This window comes from Bombus bifarius, unplaced genomic scaffold, assembly GCF_011952205.1.
Source record: "Bombus bifarius isolate JDL3187 unplaced genomic scaffold, Bbif_JDL3187 scf7180000007992, whole genome shotgun sequence".
In the NCBI taxonomy this organism is placed as follows: Eukaryota; Metazoa; Arthropoda; class Insecta; order Hymenoptera; family Apidae; genus Bombus; species Bombus bifarius.
The window spans coordinates 1722699-1736839 of record NW_022884373.1 but is presented as its reverse complement, the minus strand read 5'-3'; the positions used below and the strand labels follow the sequence as shown (position 1 = coordinate 1736839).

The following is a 14141-nucleotide window of genomic DNA, read 5'->3' as shown; positions in this document are numbered from 1 at the left end:
ACAACGTGTAAGAATTTTATTATTATAATAAGTTGTTTCGTTACAACTGCATAAAAATTGTTATTCATCAAATGTAAATCACATGTTTCATAAGCAAGTAGATAATTTCTCATATTATTATAAAATAATATTTTTATATGATTTTTAATTTCTATAAAGGAAAATAATATATGAATTATATTGAATAATATACTGTAATCTATTATAATTTAATATAATTATTATCTTTATTATAGAATATTAAAATGTAGGCAAACAAATTTCTCTAAAAAAAGAATGTTTTTGTAACGTATGTGTTCGTCACCCTGTATAAATAATATCACATCGTAAGCGAATTGGACGACGTGACTGGTACAGTGACAATCATGGCTGGTAAGTGTCAAGATCTGCTTTGTCTATTTTCATTTATTTTTAAAATAGATTTACAATAATTAAAAAAAAATGAAAAACGCATTTACACTATAATTTATTGTTTTAATTTCACCTTTTTATATTCTGTTGAAAGAAAATGTTTCGTAATTTATTACAATATGAAATTTGCATAATATTATGTATGTATTGCCCTAATTTAAGAAATCACCGGGAAAAACAATCTTTTCAAATTTCATTTTGCTATGTTATTTTTTCATGACAATACATGAGAATCTTAAATTAGTCATTTCGATATATAAAGTCAAGTAAATTTATTTTAAGTAGAAAATACAATGTGACATTGATTATAATTTTATGACACCTGTTATATTTGACAACTGCATTGCATGAATATTTTTTACACATTCTCTTGTTTAAAATGCCTCAATAGTTGAAGAAAGAAAATTAAATGAAAATTTCTGGACAGCTATCATTCGATTTATGTTTTATGAATGAAGAATTGAAGATTTGAAAAGAAATTTGATATTATATGCTACATACTAAATATTTATTTTATAGAGAGTATATGATTGTTTTATAATTTTGTATATATTCTAATTTCAAAATCAATATTTTCTATTTCAGGAAATAAATAATATCTTTATTTAATGCAATTTTAATATGGCAAATTATTTTCAGACGAAAATCCATACAATCATTTAATGAAGTCCATTAAAATTGGACTTAAGGAATATAAGTATTTTGATATTACTAATATTGGAAAAAAATATGGTATGTATCAATGAATTGTTAAACATATCATTTCATATAAAAGAATTACAATTTTTTAAGATGGATATTTTTACAGACAGATTACCTTTCTCGATTAGAGTACTCTTGGAAAGTGCAATTAGAAATTGTGATAATTTCCAGGTAAAGAAATCTGATGTTGAAAAGATTTCAGATTGGGAACATAATCAGGCTCTTGAAGAAGGAACAGAAGTGGCTTTTAAACCAGCTAGGGTAATATTACAGGTAAATAGTTTTATAAAAGACAACTTTTATGTGTTTATGATTTTGTTAGTGACTTAAGTTCCATTTTAAATAGGACTTTACTGGAGTGCCAGCAGTTGTGGATTTTGCAGCTATGAGAGATGCTGTGAAAAGACTAAGATCTGATCCAAAGAAAATAAATCCTATTTGTCCATCTGATCTTGTTATTGATCATTCAATACAAGTTGACTTTATTAGAAGGTAAATGAATAATTTTCCTACATATTTAATTTGACAAAAAAAGTAAAGTATAAAGTGTGTACTTATCGAATCAAAAAGATAATTTTGTATTTTTGTGTAATATGATTACATAATAATGCCAACTCTAAATCTATTTTTGTTTCTTTTTTTCTTTTAGAATCAATATGAACGATATTACACGAATATTTAAAATAGCGATAATAGCTTTATATTGGGTAATAAAGATAACATAGCTCTGATAACAGTGATTTTTTCCAGCAAAGATGCCTTGAAAAAAAATGAAGATCTCGAATTTGAAAGAAACAAGGAACGATTTATGTTCTTAAAATGGGGTGCCAAAGCGTTTCAAAATATGTTAATCGTACCTCCGGGAAGTGGAATAGTACATCAAGTAAATTTGGAATACCTAGCCAGAGTTGTATTTGATACGAACAATATGTTGTACCCTGATAGTGTAGTTGGGACAGATTCCCATACAACTATGATCAATGGTCTTGGTGTACTTGGATGGGGTGTTGGAGGAATTGAGGCTGAGGCTGTTATGTTAGGCCAGGCGATATCAATGGTAGTACCAAAAGTAGTGGGATATAGATTAGAAGGAGTCTTGAATCAATATGCGACTTCAACAGATCTTGTTCTTACAATTACTAAGGTAGCAGAAAATTTCCTAGTTTTAAAAAAATATTTGTGAATCTAATAATACAAAAGATTTATAATTTATTTATATAATAATTTATTCATATAATTGCAGCACCTTCGTCAGATTGGAGTTGTTGAAAATTTGTAGAATTCTTTGGTCCAGGCGTTTCTCAATTGAGTATTGCAGATCGCGCAACAATCTCGAACATGTGCCCAGAATATGGTGCAACGGTTGGATTCTTCCCTATTGACCAGCAGAGTTTAGCATACTTAAAGCAAACAGGTATACAAACTATAAGAAGAATATTAAACTTGGCAATAACACCTCTACAATCCAATTCACGTATAAAATTCTTGTATAGGACGAACTGACGAACATATTAATATGATAGAGAAATATCTTACTAGTGTACGCATGTTAAGGAACTATGACGACCCAAACCAAGATCCGGTCTTCTCAGAGACAGTCACTTTGGATTTAGCAAGTGTTGTATCTAGCGTTAGTGGTCCTAAGAGACCTCACGATCGAGTGTCTGTCGTAGATATGAAGGCAGACTTCAGGAAGTGCCTTACTAATAAGGTAGGATTTTTAAGTTATCATAATATTCTTACCATAGAATGCTATTGTGCCAATTTATTAACATCCGCTGTGCAGGGCATTTGATTGTGTAGTAACATGCAATAGCGATGATTGGTCAGTACTTGTATGGGACAAACAAAACCCAGTGACGATTAATTATTAACGTCAAACAGGATTATGTTTATCCCATGCTGTACTTGAAAGTATGTGCATTTTTCTGCGTCTTCCCAAGCGCGTCGTTCTGCGTGCTATTTCGAAGCGTGATATGTGCTTACTAAAGTTTCCCAGTGGAGAAAGGCGAAAGAATCCTAGGTAACTACTGCTGTGATATGAATCTCTTAGGGCGACACATCACAGCAGAGTTCCTTGGGATCCTTTCATCTAAAAGACGACTATCTGTGGCGTGTATATGAGTTCACAAAGCGCGATTTTGAAATATTTGGAGAGAGATCCTGTTACCTCGTACCTTGGTATATAATCATTATGCTTCACTATGTTACATGAAGATATGTCTCGTATATCCCACCTTGCTGGTCTAGCTTTATGGCCTTTCGATTCACCATATAAATAGATCACCAAGGAAAAATAAACGAGACGATTTGGTAGAAATGTTGAAGTTGGACGAACACACTTGTGGATGATGAATCTCGCTATTGAAGACGAGTATTTCGATCTAGTCACGATTTCTTTGCAACGTAGTACTAGATGAATACTTCGTCCCTAATAACGAGAGTATACGTTTCGTAAATATCTCTTAATAACAATTGGAGAACGGAGGCGGACACTGGATGAATCCTACCCGGTGAGGCTTCTTTCTCAACCACACCGGACGAGATTTCATCCGATAGCAGCCTCCATATTGTTCTTCAAGCATGTAGGATGTTTCTTCTGCCGAACATTCTTTAACTGGTACGAATGTTATACTGGGGGATGAATACGAGCAAAATGACTATACCGATCGTCAATAAATCTTAAGATTAATAACAGATCACTAATAGTTCAAGAACAGTTTATCACAAAGACGAAGCAGTAATGATTTTAACTCCCACGATATGTAGTATGTTTTACGAAAATTAATTTTTGCTCGAAGTTGAAGTTGAAGCCACTAAACTAGTCATCCGCACTTGTTAACTGCACACTAATGACCCTTTACGCTCGTCTGTCTCATTTATATGTTCCCTAGAGGTACCCCCACCCTCTTTCCTTAAGCAATGCCGACCAACCTGGTGAACATTCCATGAACTTCCTATACCTTCCTCAGGTAGACAAAGATTTTTCGATGAGGTCATTGTGCATACAATGTTTCCCTGCAAACAACTAAAATGAAATCACGTATTGTTTTCAGGAATAACATAGAAATATTGGCAAAAACAAATCTTATAGTTCTATGGTTATTATTTAGTATAAAATAAATATAATTATAATTACTGAGTTGATTAACTTAATCGTTTGTTGAACAATAAGAAAAAAATATTTAGTAAATTATTTATAAGTAGATCGTGGATTTTTATGCATTTATATGAAAGTTGAAAGTGAAAAACGTACACGCAATGTAGGCAATATAAAAATCCAAAGTATTGAGCTTGCTATGATACTTGGTAGGTAAAATAATTTTCTACTGAGATTTTATTTTTTTAATTATATTTTTAGAAATATGAATTTGCACAAGAACCCGCAGTCGATTCACAAGATAAATAGTTCTTAATAAATGTTTTCAGCGGATGATTTTAAAAATGACAGTTATAAAGCAGTGTTATCCTTTTTCAAATCGCGCAATATTTACATGAACAACCTTCATTTATTGCTAGTTTGAAAATGAGTTGCGTTTATGTACATGATCCAGTCATTGTATACTTTAGATTATTATATGTTAATGGTTAATGGTTAACGACATAAATATTGGTCAAAAGCAGTAACGATAATCGTGCGAACGTGATGAAGCAACAACAAGCTCGCATGATTTTAAAAACAAGGGACCGATCGATTTCTATTGAAAGATGTTCAACATCGGAATCGCATTACTATGCTATCACAGTAAGGACATTTGCTGAAAACTCATCCACGTGAATCATAGAGAGCTGACTGTTCATCCGTGTCATGAAATTCAACGCCCTTTTGTCGTCGGATTTTTGACTCGGCCATGATGGATGCGGCCCAAGAACTATACCGTTTCTTTCTGAAAGAATCGTAAGAAATTACGAGTATCAATATCAATCGAAGACTTAATCCACGAGTATCGGTATCAAACGATTTTCAAATAAAAAGAAAAGGGAAAATTAAAGAACTAAAATTGAGAAGAGAATAGGATAATTAGAATTTCTCAAAATACGTACTTAGAGATTTTCAAGTTACAAATGAAATTGATAAATTTATTTAAAAGCAAAAGTTGATTTATATTTGAAAATATTATGTCTTTTATAGAACCTTGATTGGGTAACATAATATAATTTTTTAAAAATTTAATTTTATATACATTATTCTTAAAAACAAAGAAGTCAGATATCAAATTAGAATATCTTTGTCATTGAGAGGCTGTAAAGAATTTACATATGTACGGCTGATGATAATGTTATAACAATTGCAACCGCAACCGATCTCCGTATATAAAAAATATTTTATACGTACCGATGATCGATCGATCTTGAATTTCGCGGAGAGCACGGGCGACTGTTTTCGATGAGGCTACGAACGACGTGCAACCTCGCTGAAATTGCTGATACAACATCCATTCATTTTGCAAAGCTCACGCATTTTGTTGCATACCACCGTCTTATGTACAGATATTCGCCGTGCCTTATATTGCAAACGATTGGTCTTGTTCTCTCTACTGAAATTATTTCTGTAAAATCCCTTTCTATCATATGCATAGCAATTAAAGAGTTTGTAGCAATAAGAAGACAGTTTTAGTATTTAAATTGTATTTATTGGAAGAGAAGAAGAAGTACAGGTATAGGTATAGGAGCATTTTATATTTAAAAATCCTGTATTTTCAAAAATGCGAAAGTTCGTTGTTATGAATGTATAGCATGTTTGAAAGAGTAAAACTATTTTGAGTTAATGTTAGCATGTTTGAAAGAGTGATTTGATTTTGATTAATTTTTTATTGGTGTGATCAAGTTACTTAGTACTGAAGCTGTTTCTTTACTGCAGTCCCTTCAGATAAAAAATAAAATTTCTAATATCTGATGAATTTTGTACAAACTTTGCTTACATTTTTTTTCTACAATAACATATATCATATTATAAAAAATTCATATTATTTTTTTTTTATTTTATTTATTAAAATTACGATCAATTCTCGCGTTGAGAATTTTCAGTAATACATTATTTTGAAACTCATATTATAGAAAATATTTTCTAGTAGAGATTAGATTTTAGGTTTTGGGTCCTAGGTTTCGTGAACCTATAGGTAATTGTAAATAACTGTTTCGTCCGTATAGAATTTCTGGAAGTAATCCCTAAATGCAAGGGAAAGTTCGGACGATAACGTTGCCGGTAATTGTCTGAAATAATGCGTATTCCATGCTAAAGGGTCTTCAAGAATTTAGGCATCGACAATGTGTTTACGATTCCAAAGTTCCAAAAGTAATTACAGTGACCTTAAGAGCCTCGGTAAACGGAGACGTCATTAAGAATATTCGAACAGCTGTGTTTCCGAAGGAAAATGTCACTAATTGTCTTCGGATTATTGTTCTGTGAATTTATGGAATTTTATTATATTGGTGAAACTACTATAACAATATATAGGGTGTCTTAAAAAAAATTTTTTTTTTTTATTTATTTATTAAAATTACAATCAATTCTCGCGTTGAGAATTTTCAGTAATTTAAAAAAATTGAACAAAAATGTATATATATGTATACATATATAGATATTGTCTAAAGTTTTATTAATTATAATTTAATTTAGGATTCATATTATAATCGTTATTAGAGTGATGTTCGTGCCAAATGTATGAACATTTTATAATGATACTTTATATAAGTAGATTATTTAATTTTTATCTTTATATATTATTATATATTATATATCTGTCCACATTTTTTTTTTATTTATTAAAATTACAATCAATTCTCGCGTTGAGAAATCTGTTCATGAACATGTGATTATATAAATTTATTTACTTGCTTCGATGCCCAATCTCTTGAATTTATACTAAAATTCTAGCTCACTATTCATGAAACATCCTATTTATTTCTAAACGTGTAAGATAAATAATTACATACGAATGAAATAAAAATAAAGCTTTATATATTGGACATTGAATGTCGAAACAGTTAGGGACCTGCCGTTTTGCGATATAAGACTGCGCCTTCAGCAAATCATCGGACAATGAATTCTACGTGCAATCATGCTCGTAGGTCATCAAACTTTCGTGTATTGATGTACGAAAGGATTTAGATTGTCATTCCTTGAAACAATCTATGATGCGAAAAAATGATTTTTCATTTTTATATTTTCATATAAACTTCTTTAAACCTATCTACAAAAACTAATTGTTTATGTATGCTATACTTCTATATATTTTTTTATTTTATACCTCAATCTTGTTTTATTGAATAGTAGGAAAGCATATTATTAATAAATTATTTTTATTTTCAGGTAGGATTCAAAGGGTATGGTTTAAGCCCTGAGAAAGTAGATACCGTAAGTATGTTTGAGTATGGAGGGAAAGACTACAAATTAAGGCATGGTTCGGTGGTCATTGCTGCCATTACTAGTTGTACTAATACTAGCAACCCCAGTGTCATGCTTGGAGCAGGTAATTTCTTTTACAAAATATGTTCACCTTGACGTTTATTTATTACCTATTGAAACATAAAGAACAATTCACGTTCTTAGTCAGCGCTTTCTAACTTGGGAAGCGCGGACTATTGCCAGGGGAGGCCCCAAAATTTTCTAATAAAATATTATTTTTCATATTATAATATCACGTATATGTTATAGCACAACCTTGTTATTATTCTGTTAATTGTAGTTTTCAGTTTTTTTTTTTTTTTGTAATACAGTTTTTATTATTTAATGTCTATATTATGATTGCCTCTATTATCATATCTATTAAAAAAATAAAAGATAGGCGAGCACGGAAAAAGGTTTTATCGGAAAGGCGTAGTAGCATAAAAGTTGGGAACTGCTGTTCTAAGATATATTATCAAAATAATTAAAATTTCATATTTAAAAATTGAATATTTTTAGTAGAATAGAATCTTATAACCTTAGGTCTCCTTGCAAAAAATGCTGTTGAAGCTGGTTTATGCGTTGCGCCTTATATTAAAACATCATTGTCTCCGGGATCTGGAGTTGTTACTTATTATTTGGAGGAAAGTGGAGTGATTCCATATTTAACAAAATTAGGATTTGATGTTGTCGGTTACGGATGCATGACTTGTATCGGCAATAGCGGTCCTCTTCCAGATGTTATTGTTGAAAGTATTGAAAAGGTAATAATATATTAAATGTCTTCAACTCCTGTACCACGTAAATAATTTCTATCTCTTCTAATTATTTGTTTTACTTAAATAGAACGCACTTGTATGTTGTGGTATATTGTCCGGTAATCGAAATTTCGAGGGCAGAATTCATCCGCACACACGAGCAAATTACCTAGCATCACCGCTCTTGGTAATTGCTTATGCCATTGCTGGAACGGTAGATATAGACTTTGAAAAAGAACCACTTGGTAAATGAATGATTTAATTAATTTTATGGTCTTTAAAAAATTTCATAATAATGCTCATAATATTCAGGTCGTCGAGCGGATGGCACTCCCATATACCTACAAGATATTTGGCCTACTAGATCAGAAATTCAAATTGTCGAGCAAAAATTCGTAATTCCGGCAATGTTTACAGAAGTTTATAGTAAAATTAAACAGGGTAGCTCTAGCTGGGCAAACTTGCTAGCTCCAGATTCTACATTATATCCATGGGATGCAAGTTCCACCTACATAAAGAGTCCACCATACTTCGAAAATTTGCAAAAGGTGAATATTATATTATAAACATCATCCCGTAGTTTAGTGTACAAACTTTGCCAGTATGTTTTATAAATAAAAACAAGCCTACAACAAGTTATGTAGCAAAAAGTTCATAAATTCATCCTTCAGCCCATAGCTACATTGGAAGATTATAACAAAAATATGAAACGTAAACCTATACATACTTATAAATTTTTTTTTATTATTTATTTACATTTTACAATTTGTCCAGTAGGACATTTGGTAAAATATTATAGCTTAGTGAAATAGCAATATAGCATGTGGATGGCTATCCCCAGTGGGATACCATCTTCGAATTTGATTGATTTATTTGTTTAGTGTGGTAAGTATTTGTATGTTAGATTACGTCCTTTATGAGATTTGTTGGGTGTTTCCTTTTTAATCTTCTTTTTATGTTTGATGCGCTGACCGTTTCCGCTGTCAGCCGGTTCGGGTGCGTTGCTATTCTTTCTCTGTACCTTCTTGCACTTCTGTTAATCTCCTCCTTGACCGTTGGTATTCCCAATACTTATAAATGTGTATATTTCGAAGTATCGTCCGCTTTTATCAGTATAAAGCTATTTTATCAGTATAAATTTATTGTAGACGAACACTATGTGACGTGTTACTCTTTTATTAAAGAACATTTCTTGATGTTTTCTAACGACACTTCTAGAACTTTCGGCACGCAATTCGTAAACGAAATGCACATCTTTATACTCATGATTCGTATAAATATTTGTTACATTCTGAAAATCGTGACTTCCGACTTCGCAAGAACGAAACTGGAACGAATATGTATCTTGTATCAACACAAAAGTACTACAAATATTATGTATATATCCTGCCTTATCCTGTATTAAATTAAAAGAAAGAGGATCAATGTTTATTGCATTTCATATTTTTGTCACATTTTAGTCTTATTTTATCTATAGAACACATTGGCAAAGTTTGTTCACTAAATTACGTACCTATATAAAACTTCATAGATCTATTAATTTTTAGAGACACGTTATTTTATATTTGATAAGTAAGTTAGAATTAATTGAGATTATTTTTATTGTAATTAGGAATTAACAAAAATCAAACCAATTACCAAAGCACGCGTTCTTCTGAATCTTGGCGACTCTGTTACAACAGATCATATTAGTCCAGCTGGCAGTATTGCACGCAATTCCCCGGCAGCACGATATCTCGCAGGTCGTGGGTACGTTTAAAGTACAAGTAAAGAAGGATAAGAGTAAAGAAGATAAATAAATCTTTTATTTGATCCATTTGTTACGTTTCCGTTTTTAGATTGACACCAAAAGAATTCAATTCTTACGGTTCACGTAGAGGTAACGATGAAGTAATGGCACGAGGTACGTTCGCTAACATTCGTTTGGTAAACAAATTTCTAACAAAAACTGGACCACGTACAATTTACATTCCTACTAAGGAAGAGGTTTGTAGACATATTAAAATCAAATAAACTAGTCTCTATAATATCTTTGAACATAACTGTATGTTTCTAGATGGATATTTTCGACGCAGCTGAAAAATATGCAAAAGATCAAACACCCTTAATACTTCTTGTCGGCAAAGAATACGGATCTGGATCATCACGAGATTGGGCTGCGAAAGGACCATATCTTCTTGGAATTCGAGCGGTTATAGCTGAGTCATATGAAAGAATACATAGGTAACTGTTTATTACAAAATAAATCAGAGAAAATTTTACATTGTAGAGAACCTTCAAAATGTAAAGGAGAGTACCTTATATACATTTTACTGTCATTGCTATTTTCCAGGTCAAACTTGGTAGGTATGGGTATTATTCCACTACAGTACCTACCTGGGCAAAACGCAGAGACCCTAGGATTGACAGGTTATGAAATGTATGATATAGTAGTCCCTGAGAATTCTCAACCTGGTCAACTAATTACCATTACTACGGATGATGGTAAAAGGTTCGAAGTAATCCTACGATTCGATACCGAAGTAGATTTAACGTATTATAAACACGGTGGTATTCTAAACTATATGATTAGAAAAATGCTTTGATAGGATTATTTCAAGGACAGGTGAGGTATAGATTATCATAAGAAGTTACTTAACGCAATACTTAATTTTGGGTTTGGATTTGCAACATCTAATGTCTGAATGTATCCATATCCTTATTTATAACAAGAGAAGTTAATTGTAACAAAAATAGTTTCTGTATTATGAAATATAAAAGGGCGAAGGAACAAACGCATTAAATCAGTTTGAATAAATATATTTAGTTTTACGTATTACAATTTCTTTTTTCCTAGTGTTATTAAATTGCGGATAGTTTCTTATATACTTCAGGTTGAAAACCAAAAAATGTTCCTGACGAATTTACTAATGAATTGTATAATTATGCGTGCATTAAATCAAATTCTTTACATTTTATAACGATTATTTAAAAGAAAAAGAGTTTTGCAGAAATTAATACCTGTTGATATAATAAAGTGTTAATAATTATTGCAAATGTGATGTGCTTTTTAATTTACAATTAAATTTGTCAATAATTTAAATAGTAAAATATCTTAATCTATATCAGTCGTATAGTGTTTCTTATTTTATATACACTGCCGTGCATAATTATTTGGACCTCTGGTACAAGCCAATCAAAATATTGATATTTCTATTATATTTTTGACATTATGATAGAATAATATTTCTCTACTGTTAATTTTTTGTTTCTTGCCATAACTGATGTTTGTTTTAATATTAAACAAATACAATTTTAACCCACTTAAAATTTTTGCTCCTTTATTTATAGTAATTAATATTAACTATTATTTTAATAATTTATTTATTGTTTTTAACTATATATGATTGTTTGAGATAAAATCAGAGGCCAAAATTAAATTAAAAAGCTTTCTTTGAAGAGTATTTTTTTTGCAATAACATTTTTGCAAATAATATGAGTATATATTTGCAACAATCTGAAAGGGTCCAAATATTCCTGCATGTTAGTGTACTTAATATTACACGTTCATTTTACACGATACAGTTTCAGCTAGTAACTGGTTCTGTGTATTCATATTTCAGAATTTCTTTGTAATTGGATTTTTTGTACGAATATCCTGAGAAGTTTAGTTCGACTAAATGTTGATCTGTTGCCCCATATAAATGTGTACTATCAAAGCTGACAGAATAAGTAGGACTGGACATTCTACGAAGATTCATGAAGTAGATCTGTAAAAAGCAAAAACATGTTATAAATATAATTTAATGTTATTGTATACGATATATAAACTGCATATTATATCGAATATCGTATAAGAATAACGACAGTACTGACCTGTATATAATTTCTTTGTCTTTGATCCCAGAGAACAGCCTTACAGTTAAATTTAGTTCCAGTAATCATAGTGTACTGATAGTCTGATGATATACAGTATAAAGTTGCATCTGTTGGTTCTCGCCACGAATATACACATGTTCCAGTCCTAGAATAATTATTTTTCAGTAAAAATAATGATGCTATTATTTTAGGATAAGAAATATTTATATTTACCTCAAGTCCCATTTCCGAATATAAGTCTCATATCCACAGGTAAGTAAAGTTTGTGGGCTATCCCAAACCATATCTAATGTCCCTGCATGTACTTTTCTATTTGTCTTTAACGTATCAAATTTGGTATAACTGAAATTATTATGAAACATAAATTTTATATAGGCGTTCTCGGAGCTTCAATTTGCGTTTATTTAAATAATAGCTTACTGTCCAAGATTAAATACATGAAGATGAGGTATATCACAACTACCAGCAGTACCTACGGCAACCTTTTCATTCATTGGATCAATTGAAAGAGAGCATACCCACTGTGCAATATTTATCGTTGCTAAAGGTACATTTGAGATCCCTTGTCCAAGAGGTGTCCAAATCTAGATATTATTATAATATTATTCGAATGTTAACTCTTTCCAGTCGAAGTCTGGGTATTGCCAGGCATTGAAGTATTGGCGAGATCAATGCCCTCAGAAATTACGACCAGAAAGGATTAATTATATACTTTTTGAAGTAATATTTAAGATTATACCTTCACGGTACCATCACCGGCACCTGATATAATAGCTGAAAATGTTTCATCCAATGCATTTAGACTTCTAGAATGTGCTTGTTCTATACTAAAGTAAAAATCTATGTTTCGGTTAATTTGTGGCTTTGTCCAAAATCGCATACTTCCATCTCTGTAAAAAATGGCACGTATATAAAATAATATTTTATAAGATGTCAGCTTTGCTATTATCTTGATTAATACGAAGCCTATGGCTAAATACCTATGGCCTGTAATAATATAATCATTCCTGACAATAAATTTGGAAATAGTACTCGTAATATTATCATGAATAAAAAATCGGTTATTATGTGGATATGGTTCAGTACGTCTAAAACCATACAATTGATTTCCACCACTCCACCATAAAATATCTTTGGTTAATTGAATATGCGGTATAACTTTTGCATTTTGAGAGAAGAAAGCTTTCTTCTCGTATTTGCCACATTGCCAATTGTTTGAAACATGCCATTTTGCACGTAAATTTAGTAATGAAATGCACCTGTTAAATTGAGATATTGGAACTTTAATAAAATTCTGTTTAATACATAACTTTACTAATATGTTATATTATACTACAATTATAACTTAAATTTATAATTAATAGTAATATAATTAGTAGTAATATGATTAATAACAGTGTAATTTATTTCTAAAAAATGTAAGTGATCCTTCAATTTATTTGTTATGTTAATTATCAATATGTAATACATAATATAATGTATAATATATATGACATAAATATAAAATATACAGTTAACTGTTAGTACTATGGAACAATTGGGAACCACCTGAAGCTTTTTAGATTTCGTACATATGTATGTTAAGGTAAAAGCTTCTTGTCTTTTGAATCAACACATATTATGAACTTTGCAACACACAGAATTGTGCAAATAAAATCACCTCACGGACGATAACTAAAAACAGCGACAAAAATAATATGTTATATACAGAAAAAAATATTTAACCGTAACCTATCATACCTTTCGCGAAACTTATTTGAAGTTTGATTCGTCACAATCGGCAGCTTACTCTTCTTGATCCAAAGTGTGTCTTCCTGTATAATATCATGGAACCGTGTACAAACTTCGCTAAGTCGTACCAAATCAAATGCATGACAATAATCGAAAATTAAAATCAAAACGTCAGATGGTAAAGTATCTAAACGCCACGCATCTGTCATCTTTATCAAACCAATCACGTGGCAACCGCGGGTACAACAGCTGTTAAACTTTACCGTCACCTGAACTATATAAACATTTTTTTT

At 30.9% G+C, this 14141-nt stretch overlaps 2 protein-coding genes across 2 annotated transcripts; one reads left to right on the top strand and one right to left on the bottom strand.

Moving 5' to 3' along the window:
* The first annotated feature begins 240 nt into the window (after window positions 1-240).
* Window positions 241-11290, top strand: LOC117205525 (cytoplasmic aconitate hydratase-like). Its single transcript, XM_033443997.1, is given in 16 exon segments — window positions 241-372; window positions 1051-1143; window positions 1220-1386; window positions 1460-1605; window positions 1864-2257; window positions 2357-2378; window positions 2381-2527; window positions 2607-2824; window positions 7427-7586; window positions 8045-8265; window positions 8348-8504; window positions 8572-8807; window positions 9872-10008; window positions 10098-10245; window positions 10316-10482; window positions 10592-11290. Coding segments are annotated over 16 exon segments (2673 nt in total). The 5' UTR covers window positions 241-365; the 3' UTR covers window positions 10845-11290.
* Window positions 11043-14130, bottom strand: LOC117205531 (F-box/WD repeat-containing protein 4). Its single transcript, XM_033444021.1, has 7 exons — window positions 13858-14130; window positions 13098-13376; window positions 12857-13007; window positions 12538-12701; window positions 12331-12459; window positions 12115-12262; window positions 11043-12008 (listed from the first exon to the last, which is right to left on the bottom strand). The coding sequence occupies exons 1-7, from the start codon at window positions 14055-14057 to the stop codon at window positions 11826-11828; spliced, it is 1254 nt and encodes a 417-aa protein (XP_033299912.1). The 5' UTR covers window positions 14058-14130; the 3' UTR covers window positions 11043-11825.
* Window positions 14131-14141: the final 11 nt, after the last annotated feature.

Bases quoted from the DNA above. Each gene is read 5' to 3' on its own strand.
- LOC117205531 (XM_033444021.1), bottom strand. From the start codon at position 14,057: ATGACAGATGCGTGGCGTTTAGATACTTTACCATCTGACGTTTTGATT. The intron at 12,263-12,330 runs GTAAATATAAAT...TAATTATTCTAG, and splicing joins ATTCGGAAATGGGACTTGAG to GACTGGAACATGTGTATATT. The intron at 12,009-12,114 runs GTCAGTACTGTC...TGCTTTTTACAG, and splicing joins GACAAAGAAATTATATACAG to ATCTACTTCATGAATCTTCG.